General features: G+C 33.2%; 1 protein-coding gene, 1 long non-coding RNA gene and 1 pseudogene across 2 annotated transcripts; all 3 read left to right on the forward strand.

The window, feature by feature from the left end:
- Positions 1–390: 390 nt before the first annotated feature.
- Positions 391–951, forward strand: LOC131607512 (uncharacterized). Its single transcript, XR_009285325.1, has 3 exons — positions 391–519; positions 614–673; positions 770–951. It is a non-coding gene; the product is annotated as an uncharacterized LOC131607512 (long non-coding RNA).
- Positions 952–6,044: 5,093 nt separating this feature from the next.
- Positions 6,045–7,156, forward strand: LOC131605563 (GDSL esterase/lipase At3g27950-like; annotated as a pseudogene).
- A 12,505-nt stretch (positions 7,157–19,661) lies between these two features.
- Positions 19,662–21,382, forward strand: LOC131607513 (berberine bridge enzyme-like 17). Its single transcript, XM_058879514.1, has one exon. It carries the CDS (start codon positions 19,712–19,714, stop codon positions 21,281–21,283), a length of 1,572 nt encoding a protein of 523 aa, XP_058735497.1. The 5' UTR covers positions 19,662–19,711; the 3' UTR covers positions 21,284–21,382.
- Positions 21,383–25,728: the final 4,346 nt, after the last annotated feature.

Genomic DNA, 25,728 nt, shown 5'->3' on the forward strand with positions numbered 1-25,728 from the left:
TCCTGAGCACCGCTCTCAATTTCACAAACCCAAACCCAAACCTTAGCAGCTTCACATTTCTTCACATTTCCTGACCACTTTCAACCCTCACAATATTGAAAATGAAAAATAAGAGGGATTTAGGGTAAGAGTACTTGTGACTATCGGGCTTCACGTTCCCTCTTCTTCTTCTTCAACATGAACGGCGGCTGCCTACCACTCCGATCAAATCTCGCCGCTGTGATTCGTTCGCATATCGATTCCTCCGTCTCAGTCGATCCCTCTCTGTTCTCTCAATCTCAAAGCCTCTGATCTCATCCCCGATTCTGTTCTCGACATCACTCGCTCCTCATCTCTGCTTGCTCTCTCATCATGAACGGCTCGCGGCGGAGAAATTGTTGGTGAGTTAGTTAGATGGAGGTTTGAAATCGTTGAAATCGTTTAACCTAAATCCTCTTTTTCAATCATTCAGTTCTAGCGAGTAGGTTTCTTTCCGAATTCGCAGACGCTAATGGCGAAGCCAAGTACCTCAACATCCTGGTTAGTTAGTTAGTATATTCTTCATTTCGATTCATCTGTACTAAACCGACTGTTAACCCTAATTCATGTTTTTTTGTTCATTACGTTTTTTCAGCAAGATGTTGCGAACCACAAAGCTCGATCTGTTGAAATTGATCTCGACGACTTAATGAACGTTAGTTTTATTGACATTTTCACTGTATTGTAATTGTTAGTTTCTAAGGTTTAGCTATAGTTGGTGATTTTAAGTGATGTGTTTGTTGTTTTTCAGTATAAGGATCTAGATGAGGATTTTTTGACGCGAGTTACTGAGAATACGAGAAGATATGTAGGGATTTTTGCTGATGCGATCGACGAGCTCATGCCGGAGCCTACTGAGACGTTTGTGGATGATGATCATGATATTTTGATGACTCAGAGATCTGATGAAGGAACTGAAGGTGCTGATGGTTCTGACCCGCACCCGCACCGGAAGATGCCTCCTGAAATCAAACGCTTCTTGTAAGACTTCATGTTTTTTCGGGATATTCAAATTCTAGGGTTTTGTAATATTCTATGATTTTGTACTAATTTGTTACATTTTATTAGGGTTGATTTTTGGCTTTGGATTTTATATGTGTGACTTAATGATATATATGTGTGGGTTGTTTTTGCAGTGAGGTTTATATTAAGGCATCTTTAAAAGGACGACCATTTACAATTAGAGAGGTGAAGGATTCAAACATTGGCCAGCTTGTAAGATTAGCTGGTATAGTGTTGAATGCAGTATAGGGCAAGCAACGAAAAAAGATTTGGAAATATTGATCCGGGAATTATCGTCCTCAGAGATGGAGAGATGCCATTCAACAGTTTCTACGGTTTCGAGCTCGGGATTGAATGAGCAAAAAGTAAACAAAGATATAGACAGTAAAAGAATAAACACATTCTTAGAAGAGAAATAACTTATCAGGAATGTAAATATATTCACTCTTCACAAACATACACTTACCAACTCGTTATACTCAACCTACGATATTCATCTATGTCATCACATATCTCTCACATAAGCGTCCATCTCTGGAGCACAAATGAGATCATCTCACAACTAAGGTTATCTCTAACGCAAAGTCACGAGAACATCCGTATTCTCGCGTCGGCGATCTCTCGCGCGCCGCTCAAACACGAAAGCATTAAGAACAGATACAAACAGTGAATGCTAGCTCTAAATCCATCTCTAGAGTTCAGAGCCAACAGATTATCATCCTAGATAAGGATTCAAGAAGTTTATCTCTAAAGCACCCCAAATCCCCAGCATAGAGCAAAAATCCAGGATAACATCAACACAGATTTGTAAAGCAAGTTAAACATAACATTATAATCGGTAAATATACATAAGATTCAAGTAAATATACAAACAAAACCCAACCAAAGAGAAATACACAAAGAAGAAGAGAAATGAACCGAAAATCTCCCGGTTTGTCAGCTCCGTTCGACGCTCAATCCACCCCCGATCATCCAAATGCAACCTCCGAAGTTGTTTTCTAAGCTAATCTACCCTAAGAATGAAGGTTTGATGATTTGGGAACAATTACCCCAAAACATAACCTAAAAATGTGATTTTTACCCCTATTTAACGAGCTGCTATCTGTCATGGTCGCTCAGCGGAGGTACTCCCGCTTAGCGGCTGACAGCAAAAGTGAAATCTTGTTTTCGCCATAAGTTGTGAACCGTAACTCCGAATTACGCCCGGTTCGAAGCGTTGGAAAGCTTATTCAATGCTCTATCCAATAATGAATGAATGGAAACCAAAATGATGATTTTTATCATCCTTATTTTGAGCCTTATTCTTTGATGAATTGGTAGAATTTGCATTCTTGAAGCTTAGCCTTTGGTCTTTATTACTCAATGCTCCAAAGATGCATGAATACCTATAAAATGAATGGAAAACTATTAATTGGTATAAAAATGAATCAAAAACACAAGTATGCACATATTTACACAAAAGTTATGATTTTATTATAAAAATCATAAGAATAGAATCGATAAGTGCCACAAATATATACTCAAAATATCGACATTTTGTCACTTATCAAACTCTCCCCAACTTGAAACTTTGTTTGTCCTCAAACAATGTCAAATAAATCAAAGAATCAAAAGTAATAAACCAAAGAATTGTGAATCAATAAGTTTTGAAAACCAAAAGCAAATGTATGGCTCAATACAAAAACGTATAAACAAAGTAAATACTTACCACTATCCTACAACGACAACATGTAAACGAAACGCATCTTAAGTACAAAAAGCATACAAAACATTCTAACACAATACATGCTCACTTCATGAATCACACCTAGCAAAAATCCATCAATGGATGAAGAACACACAAAGGTGAGGGACTTTTAACACTCATCCAACAATCTCGCAAACAAAAGATTAAATTATGCATTCATCCAAAAATCACATTGAAGATACAAAAGCAAGAATCACAAGGACTTTTCAAGGTTGTAATGTGGCTTGGTTAACAAACAAGGGATAAGTCCTAAGGCTAATCGAAACAAAAACTTGCCTAAACCTAAGGGAGTGATCAATCCACCAAAGTCCTAAGCAACAAAATCTCGATTAAACTTCTTCCTTAACCACAAGTTTCTCAAGCCAATCACAATACTTATTAGCACAATTATTCGCTTTTCTTTTCTTTTTCTTTTTCAAAACTTTTTTTTTCTTTTTCTTTCTTTTCAACCTCATAGCAACAACCAAATAAGTAGAAACCATTTTCTCCCCAACTTGAATTCAACCACATCATCATGTGAATACTCCCTACTTTCTAAGGCAAGGTAAAAATTCATACCAAAAATCATGGTTGAGGGTTCAAGAAAACAAAGAATCAATCATCCATGCAAAAATGAGAACTAAACACTCAAAGATAAGCATTTAGCAAAAACAACATGGATATTGACAAAAAGGCTCAAAAGGGTTAACAAATGATCACACACACTCACAAGGTGAATTGACTATTTGGTTTTGGTAGTTATGCTCAAAATGAAACAAAATGCCTTGATCCTTTTCATGCTTTCATAAAATCAACATAAACAAAAGATTAAGCATAATAAAATCCAGTTAAAACAACGATTGTGGCATCCAGCATATGTAAACAATGGAAAGCTTCCTCACATTTATGGTTTGGGAACTAAAGTGATTCAATCAACAAGCAAGTAATGCCAAAGAATGAATGGTATGATAATTGTACAAATGAAAAGTTTCATAAACATGCTATGCTATAGAAAGCGATAAATGAGTACCTTGAATGATACGACTTCAAAAATAATATCCTACCATACATTCGCAAGTTGAAACACTCAAGCTTTGGAAAATCACCTCAAAAATCTTCGAATTACCGAACAAAATTTGAGTACAAACAATCACAAAAGAATTAGAAAAACAAAACTATTATATACTACTAATTAGCCTTGGTGAGAGTGGGAAAAAGGAGTGAACCAAGTGGAATAGGAACCCCACGGGTACAAAGCAAGAAAACCGAATTTTGCTGTCATCGCTTAGCGGAGCTTGGCTCGCTTAGCGGATGACAGAAAAACCACAAAAATCAGAACAGAATTAGGTGTTCCAGCCCTCTCTACTTCACCTAAACACCTCATAAACATAAAAATAACCAAAACTTTACAACCGTTGGGGTGCCTCCCAACAAGCGCTTGTTTTACGTCGTTAGCTCGACGCCTTTATTGGATCGGTGTTTGGAAAGTAGCCTCCTCTCGTCATGCCATGGTGACGTCTCACCGAACAAGCCTAAAGAAAGTGTCCTAACCAACCACTCAACAAACGTTACGGGTACAAATATATACAATGATTAAACGAACATAATGGAAAACACAAGTATGCAAATATGTACATGAACAAACACATATATACAAACATGAAACACTTATAACTATTAACATACACAAAGATTAAGTTGGTGAATGTTGGATGCACGATTTGAAAAGTGAAGATTTGTAAGTAAAGAGCTAATCCGAGATCAACATGTTTCACCAACATTCACCAACAAAAGTATACTTGTATGTAACATATACAAGTAAAACTATATGGTGAACATAAACAAGTAAACATGTACAAGTAAATATATACAAGTGAAACTATACAATATATACGTTATATACAAAGCTCAAAACCATGAAAACTATTGCGATGCAATTCAACAACCATCCCCGGCAACGGCGCCATTTTGTTGAATGCAGTATAGGGCAAGCAACGAAAAAAGATTTGGAAATATTGATCCGGGAATTATCGTCCTCAGAGATGGAGAGATGCCATTCAACAGTTTCTACGGTTTCGAGCTCGGGATTGAATGAGCAAAAAGTAAACAAAGATATAGACAGTAAAAGAATAAACACATTCTTAGAAGAGAAATAACTTATCAGGAATGTAAATATATTCACTCTTCACAAACATACACTTACCAACTCGTTATACTCAACCTACGATATTCATCTATGTCATCACATATCTCTCACATAAGCGTCCATCTCTGGAGCACAAATGAGATCATCTCACAACTAAGGTTATCTCTAACGCAAAGTCACGAGAACATCCGTATTCTCGCGTCGGCGATCTCTCGCGCGCCGCTCAAACACGAAAGCATTAAGAACAGATACAAACAGTGAATGCTAGCTCTAAATCCATCTCTAGAGTTCAGAGCCAACAGATTATCATCCTAGATAAGGATTCAAGAAGTTTATCTCTAAAGCACCCCAAATCCCCAGCATAGAGCAAAAATCCAGGATAACATCAACACAGATTTGTAAAGCAAGTTAAACATAACATTATAATCGGTAAATATACATAAGATTCAAGTAAATATACAAACAAAACCCAACCAAAGAGAAATACACAAAGAAGAAGAGAAATGAACCGAAAATCTCCCGGTTTGTCAGCTCCGTTCGACGCTCAATCCACCCCCGATCATCCAAATGCAACCTCCGAAGTTGTTTTCTAAGCTAATCTACCCTAAGAATGAAGGTTTGATGATTTGGGAACAATTACCCCAAAACATAACCTAAAAATGTGATTTTTACCCCTATTTAACGAACTGCTATCTGTCATGGTCGCTCAGCGGAGGTACTCCCGCTTAGCGGCTGACAGCAAAAGTGAAATCTTGTTTTCGCCATAAGTTGTGAACCGTAACTCCGAATTACGCCCGGTTCGAAGCGTTGGAAAGCTTATTCAATGCTCTATCCAATAATGAATGAATGGAAACCAAAATGATGATTTTTATCATCCTTATTTTGAGCCTTATTCTTTGATGAATTGGTAGAATTTGCATTCTTGAAGCTTAGCCTTTGGTCTTTATTACTCAATGCTCCAAAGATGCATGAATACCTATAAAATGAATGGAAAACTATTAATTGGTATAAAAATGAATCAAAAACACAAGTATGCACATATTTACACAAAAGTTATGATTTTATTATAAAAATCATAAGAATAGAATCGATAAGTGCCACAAATATATACTCAAAATATCGACATTTTGTCACTTATCATATAGTCACACGATGCTCGGATGTCAAACCATTGATGCAGGTTGTTGTGTACACCTGTGAGGATTGTGGCTTTGAAATTTACCAGGTAGTTCATTAGAGTATTGCAAGAACTGCTTTGATTAGATAGGCTTTGAAATTTACCAGGTAGTTGATTAGAGTATTGCAAGAACTACTTTGATTAGATAAGCTTTGAAATTTACCAGGTAGTTGATTAGCGATAGAATTAGAGTTTGGGCTAACTTATTTTTATAAAACCGGCTTGTAAGGTTGGGGTGCCACTCTATATAAATCCTTTGTGGGTAGTGTTGGACTTGGGTTTTTTTCCAATACATGAAGGTGCATCCTTCTTTTACTTTGGTGTTTCAATCTGTATGTAGCATTTACATTCATTCAAGTTTCATCTCAGAATAATATCTATGATTCAAAGAAATGTGTGTACCCTGCAATTTACAATTTTGGTGACTCAAATTCTGATACTGGAGCTGGATATGCAGTATTCACAGGTGTAAAACTTCCTAATGGCATAAGCTTTTTCGGAAGCCTCTCAGGAAGAGCTTCCGATGGTCGTCTCATCATTGATTTTATCAGTAAGTTGAAGCATTATCATCATAGATTCAGATTAGCATATATTAGCTTATTTACTGATTTAAGCACTTGTGTAAGAATGTTAGAGAATGTTGGATCTTTGCAGGTGAAGAATTGAAGCTACCATATCTAAGTGCTTACTTGAACTCAGTTGGATCGAATTACAGACATGGTGCAAACTTTGCAGTAGGAGGCGCGTCCATTCGTCCTGGCGGTTACAGTCCAATCAACCTTGGTATTCAAGTATCTCAGTTTGTTTTGTTCAAATCACACTCCAATATCCTCTTCAATCAACTCTCTAACAACAGTTAGTTTCTCATCACTTTGCATTCCCATTCTTGTTTATTACGTCTATTTTTTTTTGTCGGACAATAAACATACTTTCATTCTGTAGTGTTGATGTTGCAAAACTTACGAGTGAAAATTGAACCTATGCGATGTTATTTATAGGGACAGAACCGCCTTTTAGAAGCGGTCTTCCGAGGAATGAGGATTTAAAACACTTATCTCCTTTATTATTTAGCTTCAACAACTTTTAGCACAATGAAGTATGTATGCAAGATTATTTTCCACCTTTATTATTTGTTTGGTTATAGTTATACTTAAGCTATAAGATCAACCCTTATCCTGTATTTATAGATTTATTAACATTCCCACTCACTGCTACAGATTTTACAATCTGAGCATGTCTGCATCGAGGAACAGCTCTGTTCTGGAGACAATTTATAAATCTAACTCTCTTTCAATAATAATCTTTGTCTAGTATACACTTTACTTGGTTAAGGTAGTTCAAATATATTTGAAGCTTGTTAATTACTTTAAAGTGGATAGAGAGACTATAAATTATTTCTCACTAATAATACATTGTCTAAGTTTATTGTACTTTAGAGTTTATAGTGCCTCTAGGATATAATCATTAGAAGAGTGTTATTATTTACTACTTTCTTTGATCACTTATGCTACTTTTTGATAAAGCTTAGTGTTGAATTTTCTCATTTTCTAATTTCCATTATCAATACCCGTAAGATCTGTTCTAGAATGTCTTACTTATTCTTTCAAGCTAACATAAATTCGTTCAAGTTCGTCCACATGCCAATGAGTTAGATATACTTTTATACTTTACTTTCAATTTGTTCTCTGATTTTCTGTATTAACTATCTTGTGTTAACCTTTAATTTATAGTTTTAAGTTGACCTTTATATTTAGTCTATCCTTTCATAATATTAAGTATTTTATTTTGTTTATTAGTCCAAATTACCACAGGGATAAATACAACAAGGTTAGTTGTTTGTATTTTCTTTCGGCGTGGCACTTTGACGACTTCCATTTTTCAATCATACTTGTCTCACACTGTTCATTATTTTTCATCTTCCAGGATGATAATCGATATAATGCTGGAAGAGGTGAAATCGTCAGATGGATATTTCCCCCGTCTGCCATCTAGTAAAACAATCGGAGTCTTGCCAGAGGTAAAAATGCACAGAAGTGCAAACATTTAAAATAATTTTTCCAGTATAGGACTTTTCTTGAACTTCTAGTTTGATGTGTCCAACTACTCTGGTGTTATTGTATTTGATTAGATGGATTTTTCACAACTCAGTTGTATTCGGTTTTGCATTAGGAAAGGTATTTTGAGACTCCACGATTTTGTTGCTCGGAGAATTGAGCCTGAGATTAGGACTCACAATCTAGTTGCCATGATTTATACAATGTAAGATGCTACATTAGTTGCCATGATTTACACTGTGATGTTAATATAGTTGCTGAAGCCATAATTCACATTGTATCTGATAATATAAGTATCTTCTTGATGAGTACATCAACAATGGTACTCTAGCATTAAAGTTCTTAAATGATCCTTTTTTAGACATTCTAATTCTATGGTTTCTTTGATTTGCAGCTAACCCTTTTCTCAGGATTTGTCAGCTATCAGATGGTTAGAGATGCATAGTTTTGGTTTAGGTTTATTAGATGTATAATGTACTTAGTCAATCACGATGCTATTGTCATTGATGTGTAGATACTAAAATAATTTGTATTCATACAATTATAGTAATCAAGTTTTAAATTCTTCAAAATTGGTGTAAGTGATTGATATGTTGGTTTGAAAAAGAAAATCAGCCCTTTGGACAAGTTTGGTTTCACTATTGGAGTACTTAGAACTAATTCTAAAAAATTAGTATTATTGTTGAAATCATATATATATATATATATATATATATATATATATATATATATAATGACATTTATGTAATTGTACAGAAATAAACCGTGGCAAGATAAATGGTTTAGAATGCATAACATATAACAACGGTTTTAAATATGTGGTCATAACCAAACCGTGGCTATATCTTGAACCAAAACTGTATCGTAAACGTTAAATTGAAACCGTGGCTTTACCATATAGCCACAGTTCTGCAGTCATGGCAAATACAAACCGCGGCCTTAATCAAGCTACCTAAACCGTGGCCTAAAAAAGCCACGGTTGTAAAAAAGGCGTGGTCTATACCAAAAAACCGTGGACTTTACTTTAGGCCACGACCGTATACTCCACAGTTGGATTTCCGTGGCCAAACCGTGGCCTCAGCGTTACGCCACGGTTATTTTGCATATAGCCTCGGTTTTCTGGGCGTGGCAGGAGGCCTTTTTTTCTGTAGTGTAAGTACGAGAAATTGAAGAGATATAAGTGGTTTGAACCCTAGCATACCTCTAGACCTTTTTTAGGAGTTTCATCGAGGAATTTATCCCTATCTTTCGGTCGTGAGGTTTCAAATGATCTTTATTGGTGAGGATTAGCTAAAAATCCTATAATGAGACTTTTTTTTCCGTCCTTAGACGATTCTTTGTTGAGTTCTTCAGACGAGACTTTGTTGAGTCTCTTAAGGAAGACTTCGTTGAATATTTTCTTAACTATTTTACTTATATCCTCTGCCCATGCAAATTGTCAAATAAATCATTTAATAGAAAAAATAGAGCACGTGGTGAAGAGGAGAATTAAAATTTGACCAACCCTTGTCCTTCCATATCACCCAACCGATCAGGTTTCAAAAGAGATTTCAAAATGCATCGAGGATCGCCCTATCTTTGATGAACCTCCCTCTAAGATTTGCAGACAAGGGGAAAGCTTTTCTCAAGTTAATGGACATGGACAATTAACGAGAACTCAAGAAAATAGGACTATATGTGAGGCTCAATTAAGTGGGGATGGTTTCCACTCTTTATCATCCTTCTAGTGAGACTCTCTATTTGATTCGATCAAGTTTACTCATAGACGCCTCCCCATTCTAGAGGATTTCCCATCAATTATCAAAACCTTCATAGTAAATCATCTAAGGAGTTATCAAATGCAACATAGACACATTTGTTAAGGATTCTCCTAATTTTACGGGATCAACATGAGAACCATCCCAAATCTATAAAGGACTTGAATTCCAATTTACCAAGGATCAAGAAACCATTATTCAATGCCAAGAGACAGTAAAGAAATTGGTGAAAGAGAGAGATAATATGAAGGTCTCTTTGAATGACGCCCTCTGTCTATTAAGAAGTCTAAAGAAGAAGTATTTACTCTCAAAGACGACTTAGTGGAGATTATGATCTATACTTTGAGCAGGCGAAAGAACACGTGGCTTTTCTCTTTCTGGGCCTAGACTTAAGCCGAATGGATTTATTTAAGGTAGCTCGCACTACGCCAAATTTAAGCTGTAGCAGCGCAGCTACTAAAGCGCTTTTAGCAAAAGCGCTCTCGTAGGGCTCGCTAAAAACAAAATTAATAAACAAGGGAAAATGATGCAAAAAAAGCGCTCTGGTAGGGGGGGTTATGAGAGCGCTTTCAAAAAGCGCTCTGGTAGGGGGGGTATGAGAGCGCTTTTAAAAAGCGCTCTGGTAGGGGGGTTATGAAAGCGCTTTTAAAAGCGCTCTTATAGGGTGTGTGCTACGAAAGCGCTTTTGGGATAAAAGCGCTCTGGTAGGGGGTGTTATTAAAGCGCTTTTGAAAAGCGCTCTGGTAGCCCATTTAAAAAATTATATATTTTACAAACACACGCGTTTTGTTTCAGATCCAAAACACGCGAACCTTCTTCTTCCTTTCGTTGCTCCGCCGTCCTCACTCCCTCTCCAGCCTTCAACCGACTCCGCCGCCGCCTTCCTCACTCCATCTCCACCCTTCAACCGTCTCTTCTCTGTTCAGGTTAGGGTTTTGTGCCGGAAATTTTCCTTTTTTTCATTGTTTGCTTTCAAAAATACAAAATTTTATTTAGGGTTATAGTTAATATTATTGGGGCTTTTTTAATTTATCAGTGATTTAGGTTTTATCAGTGTGATTTAGAGTATTGAAGACAAAGTTTGTTAGGTTTTTATCAGTGATTTAGAGTATTAAAGACATGTATCAAGTAAGTAGAAGATGTTATTGATAATGAGACCTACAAGGGATTATATTTATTAGTGTGATTTAGAGTATTGAAGACAAAGTTTGTTAGGTTTTTATGCAGAAAAAAAAAAACTCAAGTAATTTGTTTTTGGAATAAAAGTTTCATTAGATCCGTGAAGTTAGTATTTACATCTATAGATGTATTATCTATAGTTTTATACACTTTTTAATTTAGTATGAATTGATTTAAAGGGCCTCCAGGATTGATCGCTTTTTACATGATCTTTTCTGGACATAAAGCATAGGACTTTTTGTTTTATTAGCCACTATTACGAGTTCCAATGTGGAACGTGTTGAGAACATTCATTTCTAGGGAACTTTTGAACTCTTTTAGCTTTCACATTCTAATTTTTTTTTCAATATAATGTATCTGGAAATTAACATTCTACTTTTAACTAGCCATAGATGACAATCATAAAATAAACTGAGCTATTAAACTTTTATAAATGACAAACTAATCATTTTAAATGACAATCTGAGCTATTAAACTTTTATAAAGCGCTTTTGTTAGGTTTTTATCAGTGATTTAGAGTATTGAAGACATGTATCAAGTAAGTAGAAGATGTTATTGATAATGAGACCTACAAGGGATATCTGTTTCATCAACTTTTACATGATTCAAGATTTTCTATATGTAGTTAGTAATAATCACGTTTTTCTATTGTAGGTTGAGCTTCAAACAGTGGATGGACTGGTAAAGGATAGAACACAATGTGCCCCTGCCGATTATGTTCCACAGAATATGAATCAAGTAATGTACCCCGAAGTCTTCTGTGGCAGGATCCTTCGGGGTACAGTTATTTGATTCATATTCTGTGACACAATACAACTTGGATAGAAATGAGGCGATGCAGGTTAAGTCCAACAAAACCTTCAAATTTCTAGTCCAACAACCCCTTCTCATTATTGCAACATTTATTGATTGAGTAAACATACACCCCTAGCTTACACCAACACCGTAATTTTCTACATACAAGGTATACAATTCATTTTTTATTAATTTATTCTATCTTAATTTCTGTGCACAAGTATCTATCTGTGTTAAAATATACGGTGTAATATACAAGTGTAGGAAAATAAGTGTAGATATAGCATAGCTCAAAGATGAAGGAAAACGCTGAAGGGTAAGTAGTAGTAACTAGTTGTCATGTATTATTTGTCATAGAAATTAATATTCAACTTTTATTTGTGTCTAATTTTTCCTGTCAATTGGTTGTGAACTTTACATTAATTGTTGTTGCAGAGAAACTTCTTATATTGCTAAGAGATAGTAGAAAGCTCACAAGGATACTGGGCTCTTTTGATCAATTTGGTAACAACTTCTCAAATTCTGTAATTGTTTGACATGCTGTTGGTTGAGTTTCTAATAGTGTTCCTATCAATAACATGTAGCTAATGTTGTTCTTGAGGGTGTCTGTGACAGGATTATTGTTAGTGATCTATATTGCTTTATCCCTCTGGGCTATATGACGTGGTTGTGTTAAATTTAAGGTAAACTTTATGTACAAAATTTGTTGAACTAATTTACAATAAATGATATTCCATTCCATGTATTCAAGTTAGATATATAAAGTCCTAAATATTAATAAATTAATTTGTATTTATTGATATATTTAATTTGATTATTCTTTTTACACGACATATATATATATATATATATATATATATATATATATATATATATATATATATACTCGTTCTACTCTTTACCTTCTTATTTTAGAGCCTTTATATAATAATAATCTTATTTTGATTATATTATTTTTATTTTGCAGATTGTGAAGATTTTCAGTCATTTGAAGATGTTCAGACTTTGCAGGACTAGGACCGATTTAGTTGATTTAGTTGTTTAGGGATGATTTTCTTATTGTTATAATGTCATGTGAATTGGTTTAGTTGTTTTCATGTTAGAAATATGTGAATCGGTGTATATATATTTTGGATTAATTACAATGGTATAATTATAATGCATGTTTAGTATATAATCGAAATCGCTTCTTTGTTGAAATAATGAGATTACTGAAATAATGGGATTACGATTGTAAATTATAGGTTTATGGGATAACAATGGTAAATTACAGGTTCATGAAATAATGCTGCCATAAATGCAGGTTTAGAAATTATAAAAATAATAGGTTTATAAAAAAAAGCATAAAAAATAAAATAAAAAACGCAACCTACGAAAGCGCTTTTGGAAAAGCGCTCTTATAGGGGGGCTATCAGAGCGCTTTTTCCAGAAAAGCGCTCTAATAGGGGGGGATACCAGAGCGCTTTTTCCAGAAAAACGCTCTTATAGGGGGGGTCTACCAGAGCGCTTTTAGAAGCGCTTTTGTTACCTATGCCAGCGCTGGCTTTCACAGCGCTTTAAAGCGCTTTTAAAGCCCAAAATAAGCGCTTTCGTAGGCCTTCCGTGTTGTAGTGTCGAGGAGGCCAGTTGGTGGATGAGGAGTACGTTCCGCCATATGGACCCTAGGAAAACAACACTCTCTTCCTTGGCGATCCTCTAGAGGACTAACGAATTTTGGATCTCATCCTTTTTTTTTATAATTTTTGTAATCTATTTCCCACATGTAGTTTCTATTTACTTGTACTCTCATAATTTGTTTACTCTATTATCTTATAAAAAATCTATCAATGTTTATTTTTTTCCCTATATGGGCGAAGGCCCCCTTTTGGAGATGACTTAATTATTTAGGAGGTGTCTGAGGGTTTCCCTCAAGCGGCTATGCTTGTTGTGTATGCTCCCTCGTATGTGTTGAAGCATTTTTACCAGCAAAAATCTTGTATGGGGCAATTGTTTTTCATAAGCTTTTGGATTTTTTTGTATGGGTTTAGAGATGGAAGGTTTCAATTTTCTTGTGCTTCTACTCTTTACAGAAACATGAAACTAGCCATATTTAAAATCACATTCCTTTACCAATTTAAACATAGGTATTTGGAGTAAATGAGAGTCTTTAATCCTAATTAAGGACCACAAGTCTACAACCGCTTTGGATCTAAACTCAACCCTTTAAAAAAATAAGGGACAAAGATTAGGCAAATTATACTGACTTAGGTAATGACTTGGTCTAAATATCACCATGGGTTGGTGTTCTTTTGTTTAAATTGTACTGATGTGATTGGATTTGATTTAGATGTATAATAATCTGCTTTGTTGTTTTGGACTGCATTGGTGCATAGTTTCCTTTTGCAAGTGTGCATGGCCATTCATGAATTATGGATATATGAGCTGATGCATAGTGCACTAAACTGATTTGGTTTTGGTGTGTCAATTGTGAGTTTTGTTTATAACTGAATAGAACTAATCTAGAACTGAACCGAACTAGTGTTGGTGTTAACTTGAAATCAAATTGTGTTTGATAGATTCTATATTGTGCATCTTGAGAATTTCCCTATTAAGTTTTAATTAATTGGTTGTTCAAATATATTTGGAGTCTAGTTTCATTTGTCACTCAATTCTAATTATAACAAGTGACATTATTCCACCAAATAATTGATGCTAAGTTTCATTTTGCAGGAGGATGAGGAAGATGATGCTGATGCTAATGATGATGCTCATGATCAGTAGCGTTAATTTATGTCTAGATTGTCTTATGTCTAGTTTGACTTATAAGTATATTTATTTTGGTACACCTTGGCATGTATAAGTAAACTCATTTGATTATATGACTGTGTTATCAGTATTGATGTATCACTATGAAGACTTATCAGTATTGTATCACTATGAAGACTTATTAATATTGTATCACTATGAAGACTTATCAGTATTGTATGACTATGGAGATTTATGAGTATTGTATCATATTTTGCATTTTATTGATTTTATTTTATAATAATGGTTAAATTATGTGGTTTGAAAAAAATAGTTTATGTGTTGTAACATGATTTTATTGTATCATGTTTTTATAAAGTATAGGTGTAAATAAAAGCAAGTTTCAATAAATAGGATAAAAAAAATTAGCGTCATCTATTTTAAAGGGACGTTAAGGCAATGGTTTTGAACGTCATACAATCATAAGCGAACACATGGCACACTGTAGCGATGCTAAAAGCTGGTGCTACAGGACACTCTAATATTTATGTGTGAAGGGGAAACTCAATCACATAATGCCACTTGTCAGCCATTAGAGTTGCTAAAAGTCAACGCTAAATTTATATTAGCATAGACCTATGGATCATGGGTAGTGTCTCTTTAGTGTTTACTAAGGCCGACACTAGATTAGCGTCGGCTTCACGCTACTGTTAGCTTCGAGGTTTGGAGAGACCGCCCCGACACCGACACCAGGCCGACACTAAAACCTGTTAGTGTCAGTTTTTTTGTTGTTACTGAGGGCTTCCGGCTGACGCTAAAATGCTGTTTTCTTTTAATGAAAGAATCTAGCCTATTCACTTCCTTTCTCAACATATTCATGTGAGAGTCAAGATTACCAAAAACCTCTTTATTATAAGATTTCAGGACTAATTTGAGGTCTGAGAGATTCTCAATAAAAACAAAAATATTTTCAACCATGAATCTCAAAATCACTACAGAAAAAAGCCACTAACTCAGAAAGACTATAATATGATAACCAATGGTTACTGAATCTAAAAGGTTTAGGGCCCCACAACTGATTGGAATACTTAGAGTGTGTTTGGATGAAGTACTTTAATGAGGGAAAGTAATTTTTTGAGGGAATTGAAAATGACTTAACCAAAATCCATTATTTGAATGAAAAATATGGAGAATTGTTAAAATGATGTAAATTTATAATGCATTTTATTTAAGTTAAATTTAAGGAATTTCAAATGACACCCAAAAGTAAATAATTTGAAATTGCTCCTTCACTCTATAATGCAAATGTTAAATTATTTATTATTACTTTTTCAAAATTTAAAAAATAGTCCTCATATTTTATAAAAATTTCAAATTCACCAACAAAAATTGCAAATAATCCCTTAATGATTTTCAACTTTTACAAATGAGTCCTTTCAAATTTTCAAAAATTGCAAATTGGTCCCTATTTTTTAATTTTTTTAATTTAGCCAATTTTTTTTAAAATTAATGAAAATGATCCTAAAAATTTATCAATGAATCATTTTAATATTTCATTCAAACAAATGAATTTAAAAATGAATGAATTTCAATTGAATCATTTGAATGACTCAAAATTTTGAATTCCTTAAAATTTCTCAATTACCTCATCCAAACACATTATTAAGGATGATTGGACAATAATCAGTGACATTCTACAGGAGAGCCCATTAAGATACCTCACCCTAGTGGTCCCACCATCCGGGTGCAGTTACCGTGCATAGATAAAAATCTATGCACCATGTATAGATTATTATGGACCCTTGGATCATTGGATCAAATTCTAGACATCAATTGTTATTACTCAATACTCACCACTCAATACTCAATATTCAATACTCAATACTGAATTAAAAACATGATCCAATGACTTATGTAGGCTTATGCATGGTGCATAAGTAAAATCCTTATGCATATTAGCCAAAGCCCCACCATCCTATAGAAATATGAATATGGTCAATCCTTCTAGCCCCCTATCATTAGGTTGGAACCAATTAAACTTCCCACCCTCCCGAAGAGAGGTAGGTCTTAAAGCTCCATTTTAAGAGATAAAATGTGAAAAATCTAAGTAATTCAATCTCCCTTATGCATTAGAAGAAACTCTAATGCCAACAAGAGAACACATGGAATACACATATTACAAAAATACACAAAATCAGTAGAACCCTACACCAAACAAAAACCTAAGAACGAAGGAAAATAAAGATCTTTCTTTCGAATTACACCATATCGAAGAAGACATCCACTACTCCCAATAGACAGACATAAACTTCACTCACAAAAAGAATTACCCCATAGGGTATATCCAAAGAATGGGATATCTCAATAAGCATAGTTTATTATATAGCTATAAAATTTTAAGAATTAGACATAATAAGATCCCCCGCCTTACTCTTCTTGTTCCACCTCCCTAGAGCCTCTACAATTAAAAATACGAACTAACATCACCGATAATTCCTTAACGTCCAAACTCGCGTCTGAGTCCTATCACACTTTTCTAAAGCAAGTAACATCTTAATCTTAATTTCTAATTCATCACTCTAAAATAATAATAATGTACACCGTAATGGTTTGGTCATCAACCATATCTAGATGTCACTCTTCTCTCTAAAACATCAGGAATCCCTACTAATAATGAAACTAGAGTCACAAAAAGAGGAAACATCAAAAATTAAGTGCCTTTAATACAAACTGATAAAGAAAAATCTCGTAAGCTCAAGCCACCATCCAATAAAAAGCGTAGGAGCGATATCTTGCAAAGAAAAATCAATAGAGGTACTAGGTTCAACAATGGCTAGTTTACGAATTTCTAATTATAATTCAATAAGATGTATCTAAATTTCGTGTAAAATAATTATGAAATAATCATTAATAATAACAATAATAATAATATACTTTTTTTGCAATTTAAAATTTATTGTTTGTAGTATTGTTGCCCAAACATTTTTATTATTAATACATCCATACACTACACTAGAGCTAGACATTGCATTATTGTGATTGATTTTGGCAAATTAGAATTTTAATTTTAACATTAAAGTATTTTTTTTATAGTAACATTAAGGGTGCGTTTGATTTGCAAAATGAAAAGTACTGGACAGAACAGTACTAGACAGTACAGAACAGTACAAGACAGTTTTATGTATTGTACTGTGTTTGATGATTAATGCACTAGACAATTTTTTTCTCAATTTTTCTTAATATGTTTATGCATCAGAGAAAATAATATGATTTTTACTATAATATTATTTATTGATATATAAAATATTAATATTTATGAATCAAAATATTAAATTATAAAAAGGAGGAAAAAAGAGATAAACGTTTTTACTTTGTTGTTTTAATATATTTATGAAGCAGATAAAATAATTTAATTTTTAACTATAATACTTTTTATTGTTATATAAAATATTGATATTTATGAATCAAAATATTAAATATTGAGAACGAAAGAAAAATGACAAATAATTTTTTTCTCTACTTTGTTTGATATGTCGATGAACGGAATAAAAATAATATAATGTTATTATAACAATATTGATTTATAAAATATTAATATTATATTTATGAATTAAAATATTAAATAATGAGAAAGAGGGTGAAAAAATATATGATATTTTGATATTTTTTTTAATAATCTGTACCTGGGACAAAAAGTTGTCCCATGGTTTAGTGAGGGAAAAGAAATCATAGTTTTGTCCTGTCCCTTATCATTTATTTTGTCCAGTACCATAATTAATTTATGCATCAAACAAGGTACAAAGAAAGTTGTCCTGTCCAATACCATATTTATTAACAAATCAAACGCACCTTAAGTGGTTAAATATTCAATAATTTATGTTTTTTAACTATAGAACTAGTATTGTACTCTTTCATACAATACTTAATGTTACATTTTGAAATTGTCGCATACACCCTTAGAGTGTGTTTGGATGGGGTAATTTAAAATTTTAAAGGAATTTAAATTTTAAAGTAAATCAAATGATTCAATTGAAATTCATTCATTTTTAAATTATTTTGTTTGGATGGAGTATAGAGATATTTCATTGTTAGATTTTTAGATTTTTTTTTATAAAATTTAAATTTTTGGATCATATTAAAAAGTTAAAAAATAGGGACCAATTTGCAATTTTTAAAAAATTGAAGGATCAAATTGTAAATTTTAAAAATTATTAAGGATCAATTTGTAATTTTTTGAAAATTTTTAGGGTCAATTTTATTATTTTTGAAAATATGAGAATCAAATTGTAAAATTTGAAAAAATAATAGTAACAAATACATTCTATAGAGTATTAGAAGAATTTCAAATTCTTTGGTTTTTGATGTCATTTTAAAGTAATTAAATTTATGATGTAAGGCCTGTTTGGCTTATAGTCTGTTCTGGTTTTCCTTGTTCAGCTGGATCGATAGATCACTTTGCTTTGTAATTGTTTTTTTAATTAATGAAATTCATTTTGATTCAAAAAAAATAATTAAATTTAACTTAAATAAAATACTCCATAAATTTCCATCATTTTAACAATTCTTCATTTTTGTATCCAAAACAATAAATTTTGTACAAATCATTTTAAATTTTCTCAAAATACTATATTACTTCGTTAAAATGATTTATCCAAACACACTCATATTTTTAATGTGTTACAATTAGTTTAAAACATTTAAAACATTAAACAGTTTTAAGAAAATCTGTACTAGCATCGACCATTTTTAAATTGCATTATTTTCATTTCTATATTGTGAAATTTGTTTGACGGTCACAAAAACTAGAATTTAGTATTTGACTGATTCTCATTCCAGCCGCGTTTATCATTCCACCCGCCTAATAATGATAACAATAGATGAATTTGTCAAAATAACTTGAATTAAAATCAACAATTATTTTCCTGCTCTTATTAATTTACAAAATTAAAAATATAAGTCAATACAAATAAATTTGAAGCTTCCTTGTAAAAGGACTCAATCATATTTATTTCAATATAATATTAAGATCATCACGTTAGAATAGCAGACGATTTATCAATATAAATAGAGTACAAGGATGCACAAAGAGAGGCACACCAAAATAGCAAACACAATTAATATACCATTGCAATAATGAAGAAATCATCTTTTCTCTTGACAGCCTTAACAATTCTCATGTCTATTTCAACTGCAATATCACAATCTCCAACTCAAAATTTTCTCACTTGTTTTTCTCATAATTCCCATGCTTCTAATGTTACTTACACACCAAACAACACCTCATTTTTAACCATCCTCAACAAGAAAATGTTTCACAAGAAATTTCAAACACCAACAACACCAAAACCTTTGGCAATTATAACCGCAAAAGATGCTTCTCATGTCCAAGCAACAGTCATTTGTGCCAAAAGTAACAATATTCAAATCAGAATCCGAAGCGGAGGCCATGACTATGAAGGATACTCATATGTATCAGACGTGCCTTTTGTTATACTCGACTTGTTTAATATCAATTCAGTTGATATCAATTTACAAGAAGAAACGGCATGGGTTGATTCGGGTGCAACAGTGGGTAAGATTTATTACAACATTGCAAAGAAAAGCAAATTTCTTGCTTTCCCAGCTGGGGTTTGTTTTTCTTTAGGTGCTGGTGGCCATTTTTCTGGTGGTGGCTATGGAAATTTGATGAGAAAATATGGTCTTTCTGTTGATAATATCATTGATGCAATAATAGTTGATGCCAATGGTAACATTTTTGATAGAAAATCAATGGGAGAAGATCTCTTTTGGGCTATAAGAGGTGGGGGTGGAGCTAGTTTTGGTGTTATTCTTTCATGGAAACTCAAATTAGTTCAAGTACCATCACAAATTACTGTTTTCAATGTGAAAAGGAATGTGAATGAAGGTGCAACTGATGTTGTTTACAAATGGCAACTAGTTGCACCAAAATTGCATAGAGATCTTTTCATTAGAGTGCAACCTAATGTTGTCCAAATTGCTAATGGGACAAAAAATACAGTGCAAGTTAGTTTTATTGGTCAATTTTCGGGAACAACCGAAAGGCTTTTACGTTTGATTAGTAAAAGTTTTCCTGAATTAGGTTTGAAAAAAAGTGATTGTTTTTCAATGCCTTGGATTAATAGCACTCTTTTTGCGTATGGTCGACCAATCGGTACTCCCCTAGAAGCATTGTTGGAGGAACCCCAAGCAGGTTATTCCAAAGGTCAATCAGATTATGTGAAGAGGCCAATTCCAAAGGTAGCTCTAGAATCTATGTGGAAAAAAATGATCGAAGGTGAGACTTTGTTTATGCAATGGAATCCTTATGGTGGAAGAATGGGAGAGATATTGTCATCGCAAACTCCATTTCCTCATAGAGCTGGAAACTTGTTCAAGATACAGTATTTTAATAGTTGGACAGATGGATCTCCTCAATCTATTGAACGTCACGTGAATTTTTCAAGGTCGTTTTATAAATTAATGACACCCTATGTTTCAAATTCTCCTAGGGAGGCATTTCTTAACTATAGGGATGCTGATATTGGTGCCAATCATCCAAGTAATACAACCAAATTTGACATTGCTAGAACTTATGGAAGCAAGTATTTCAAAGGAAATTTCGAAAGATTGGTGAGTGTGAAAACCAAGGTTGATCCAGAGAATTTTTTCAGATATGAACAAAGTATACCTACTAGGACATATTGAGGTGATAAAATGTTGTGTTGTATTATGAATTTATAAAAATAATTTTATGAAATAAATATTAAGAAATAAATGGGAAAAATAAAAAATTGTATTAAGTCACATACTTTCTTAGCGTTGCAACCCATTATAAGTTATTGAATTGTTGTAATTTCTTTATTATGTTTCTTTATTTAAGTTATTTTAATTTAAATTATAGTCAAGAAATTTATAGTTGTATGTTATTTGGTAATATTGTTGCTTTAGTTAATGGTTGAATGAGGTTTAAGCAAGGGTCCCTCTTTTAATTTTTAGATTCTTTTCCTTGTTGCTAGATATAAGTATTATTAATCTCACTTTTAATTTTTAGATTCTTTTCCTTGTTGTTAGATATAAGTATTTTTTTCCATTTGGAAATATTTTTTCTGTTCTTTTCGTTATCTTCTTCATCATAAGCAAGTCTTTTCAGCTTGTTGCTGCAATTTTCCAAATAGAGTACGTGTGTCCATAACCTTAAAAATTTTTAATTCACAAATTGTAGTGAGTTTTGTTTGCCAGTTGTGATTTAAGCATCTAAGAATTGTTATGACTTATTCTTCATTTGAGAATGTTTTCTCCAAAGTTCTTATATGGCTCATGATATGAGTGAACCGTGTTTGCATTTGATTTATGTTCTCTTTAGGTTTCATTCTCAAAAGTTCATACTCATGGGTTAATGCGCCCAACCTTGCCCTGTTCACGTCAACAATACCTTCCTGGGTGATTCGGAGGATGTCTCGCATTTCTTTAGCAGTTTCGCAGTGAGAAACTCGTAAGTATTCATCAAGACCATGTGCGGTGGTGATGATGTTCTTAGCTTTCAACCATTTTGCACATTCTCTTTATCCTCTTTGGACCAATCCTTTTCGGGTTTGTTTACTACAACACTATTAACTTTGTGTATAGGAACAAATGGTCCATCTTTCACAATTTTCCAAATACCACAATCCATTCCTTATATGAAGAACTTCATTTTCTCTTTCCATAACCCATATCCTTCCCCATTAAAGCATGGAGGTTTGGTTAGTGAATAGCTTGAAGTCATCCTTCCACCTTAGATGATTAGTCCTTAATAAGTGTTAGACTCTAATTTCACTTGTTGAACAATTGACCTCAAGCACAAGAGGGGGTGATTTGTAGTTTTAGAAAAGTATGGATATTTTTCCCTTTCCCAATTAAGATCATGTTAGTAATGTTTTTTAGTATTAAAGCCTAACGAAAATAACATAAATAAATTATATTGCAGAAAATTAAAGAGGATAAGGATAGAAAGATTGCACCAGAGAGTTATCCAGGTTAGAAAAAATGTTGGCTTAGTCCTGTCTCCAAGAGTTCTTCTAGAGATTTTCCACTATAGACTTGTAAGGTTTTATCGGTTATGCCCACAAACCTTAATACAATATGACCTTTTGAATTTGAACAAACTTGTTCTCAACCTATGGACAACTTTCACCCAAGATCAAAGCTTTTCATCGGCTAAGCTTCATAAACCAACAACAGATATCTATGGTTGATCTCAAAGACCAAAATTTAATTTCTTAAAGCTATTATACCCTTAATACTATCAAAGACCAGCATAACCACTTACATAAAATTCTCCTCACAAATAATATTTCACCCCAAAGCACTAAGGCAACCAAAAGTGAAGAAAGAAAATTTGAAGAGAGAGAATGAGAGAACATAGAGAGAAAAATTCCAAACATATATGAAAACGTTGGAAAGTGGCGTAATTTCATGTGAGGGAAACCTCCCTTTATATAGTAGTTGGAATCACTAAAAAAGAAAATAATTTGTAGGCCACGTTAATCATTTAATCGATTAAATTAAATGAATTGGTCGTTGTGATTCTCAAAATGGAAGATTGTGATATAGATCTGTTGTCATCGTTTAGCAGTTAAAAAATGTTTTTGGGCGTAAGTTTGATCTTTTCTAATTGACTACATTAGACAAAATTTCCCTTCTAGTCATTTCTAGAGCTCCTAAGTTATATGATACAATTTCCAAGACATTTTTAAATATTTTTCTGTTAGGAAAAGTGTTTTTAGTGTGTGTGTGTGTGTGTGTGTGAGTTGCCTTAGTACTTTTAAGCTACTACCTTATTTATACGGTACTCAATTCACTCAAACAGACCGGCAGACAAGATTTGAAGAGCTTTCACACCTTTCCCCACATAGGCTTCAAGACTTCTTGGTTGATAGTATCTGTTTATATAGGCACTTGGATCTTGAGTCCTCTTCTGCTAGCTCATATGGATCCTCATGCATTGTCTTCATCAAAACTTTAGATGGTGATCTTTATTAAAGGTCTATTCCCTGCAAAACAAGGTTCCACACGTGTGAACAGTAGCGGTATAATGTACATTCCTTTATCCATATCACCAAGATAGTGGATAAGATATTGTAATATAGTCACATGATGATGTACTTTAATAATATTTTCACACATAGTCCCTTTACATCTAACTCACTTTATATTATCACAAAGAAATAGGAGTCATAGCAATTTTATGTGTGCCCCGTGTAAATATCGTCATGTCATTCCATCCTTAATAAGTGATATCATTATTAAACTTCCAAGGTCTACCAAGTTAAATATGACAAACATCCATATCTAGAGCATCACAAAGTACCTCTTATCTGTAATGTTTTTCGATGGAGATAAGAACTCTGCAAGCTAGTGCTACTCAAACTTGAGAGGCCTTGCGTACCCAAATGAGGATGTGTGGCTTCTCATGAAGTTATGTGGACAAATTTAAATAAACTATCAATTTCTATGACACCAGATTCTCCGTGCTTCCATTAGCCAAGATCAGATAACACACTTTGTTCTTGATAGAACAATGTGTTTTGAACAAATTCTTGCACCGTCCTTCGTCTTTGGATGCTAGTAACATTATTTGCAACATAAATTTTAACCTCTAATCAGATTCTTCCTCTGCAAAGTTAATATCGACATATTCATCATTCTTAACTGCATGATCTTCTCTTTCCTTGTCTTCCTCCCTTTCTTCAACAACGGTAATGACTTTCCTTGTTGGACAAACATTCTCTTTAAAGCATGTTTAAGAATAAATTTCTCAATATTTTTAGCCAAGGAAAGCTATGTTATTTTCTTTTATTGACAAAATAGCAAGATTATTCCAAAAATATAATGACAACAACATCAACAATATTATGTGAGATAGACTTCAGGGGCAGAAAAAATATTTGGTTCAAGATTAAATAACATTCACTACTACAAAAATCACATCTAACGTCGGACGTGAAATGTGTTTGACATCAGATACGGAAGCAAGGTAACGTAGGTCGTCATGAAAAGTTACTCCTTATCACCTCGGTTATTAAAACGCCAAAGGGAAAAGATAAATGCACGTTGGTTCGATTCCCAGCATCAACATTTTTATTATTTTTAGAACTGGATGGAGAACCACAACAACACGAACAATAATGGAGAACAACAACAAGAACAAAATTAACAAGAACAAGAGTAACATCAGTGGCACAATTTATTAGGAATCTAAAATGTACACTTAATTACATCAAATTATGTGTAAGAAGGAGTGGAAGGAATATCAAAGAAGGGAAAAAGAAATTGAAAAAGAAAAAGAGATGTAATCATTCAACAACTCAAGGTAGCTAGTCTAATGTTGAATAGTATTTTCAAGGCAAATACTTTTTGTATCGTATTCACAGAGATTGGGTGATATTACCGCCGTTCTATAGTTACTATCGCTTTAAGTTCAAATTGTAACAAAGTTGGTTTGAATTGAGTTTCTATTTTTCTAATCAAAACAATTATAAAACAATAAACTAAAATTTGTTTCAATAATAAAAGAATGACAAGATTGGTTTTGGTTTCACTTTTCCTATCTTCTATGTGACTTTAACAACTAATGTATAACTTCAATAGCAATGACAATGTTCTAGTATCCTCTCAACAATGTTTATGTCTAAACAAAGTTGTGAAAGTTAACATATTAATCTTTAGATGATCTCTCACTCTAACTATCAATATATTAATCTTGATTGTTTGATACAAATAGAAAAATGGCAAATAAATCTATCTCTAGCATTTATTCACTACTTGATAAAATGTTGTAGACCAATACTTGAAATATATTTCTCAATCATAAATCAAATCTAAATATAAAAGATAAAACAACAACATTCATCCATTTCAATACTAATGAAGTTCATACAAAGTGCTAGAGAAAATACATAGTTAACAAGGATAGCTACTACCTCCAATCTTGTCAAAGTGGGATTTAGCTACTCATCACCATGGTTGACAGCAAGAAGAATGAAGAAGAAGCTAAGAACATCAATCTCTCACAAAGTTGTTCTTTTCTCTCCCAAAACCCTAGCCTCAATGTTTGGTTCACAATGAATAGAATATTCAATTTCCCTTTTTTTATCCCCTAAATAACCCCC

The sequence above is a fragment of the Vicia villosa genome, linkage group LG5 (genome assembly GCF_029867415.1).
Source record: "Vicia villosa cultivar HV-30 ecotype Madison, WI linkage group LG5, Vvil1.0, whole genome shotgun sequence".
In the NCBI taxonomy this organism is placed as follows: domain Eukaryota; kingdom Viridiplantae; phylum Streptophyta; class Magnoliopsida; order Fabales; family Fabaceae; genus Vicia; species Vicia villosa.

Excerpts from the sequence above, each read along its gene's own strand:
- LOC131607513 (XM_058879514.1), top strand. The coding sequence starts at position 19,712 with ATGAAGAAATCATCTTTTCTCTTGACAGCCTTAACAATTCTCATGTCT.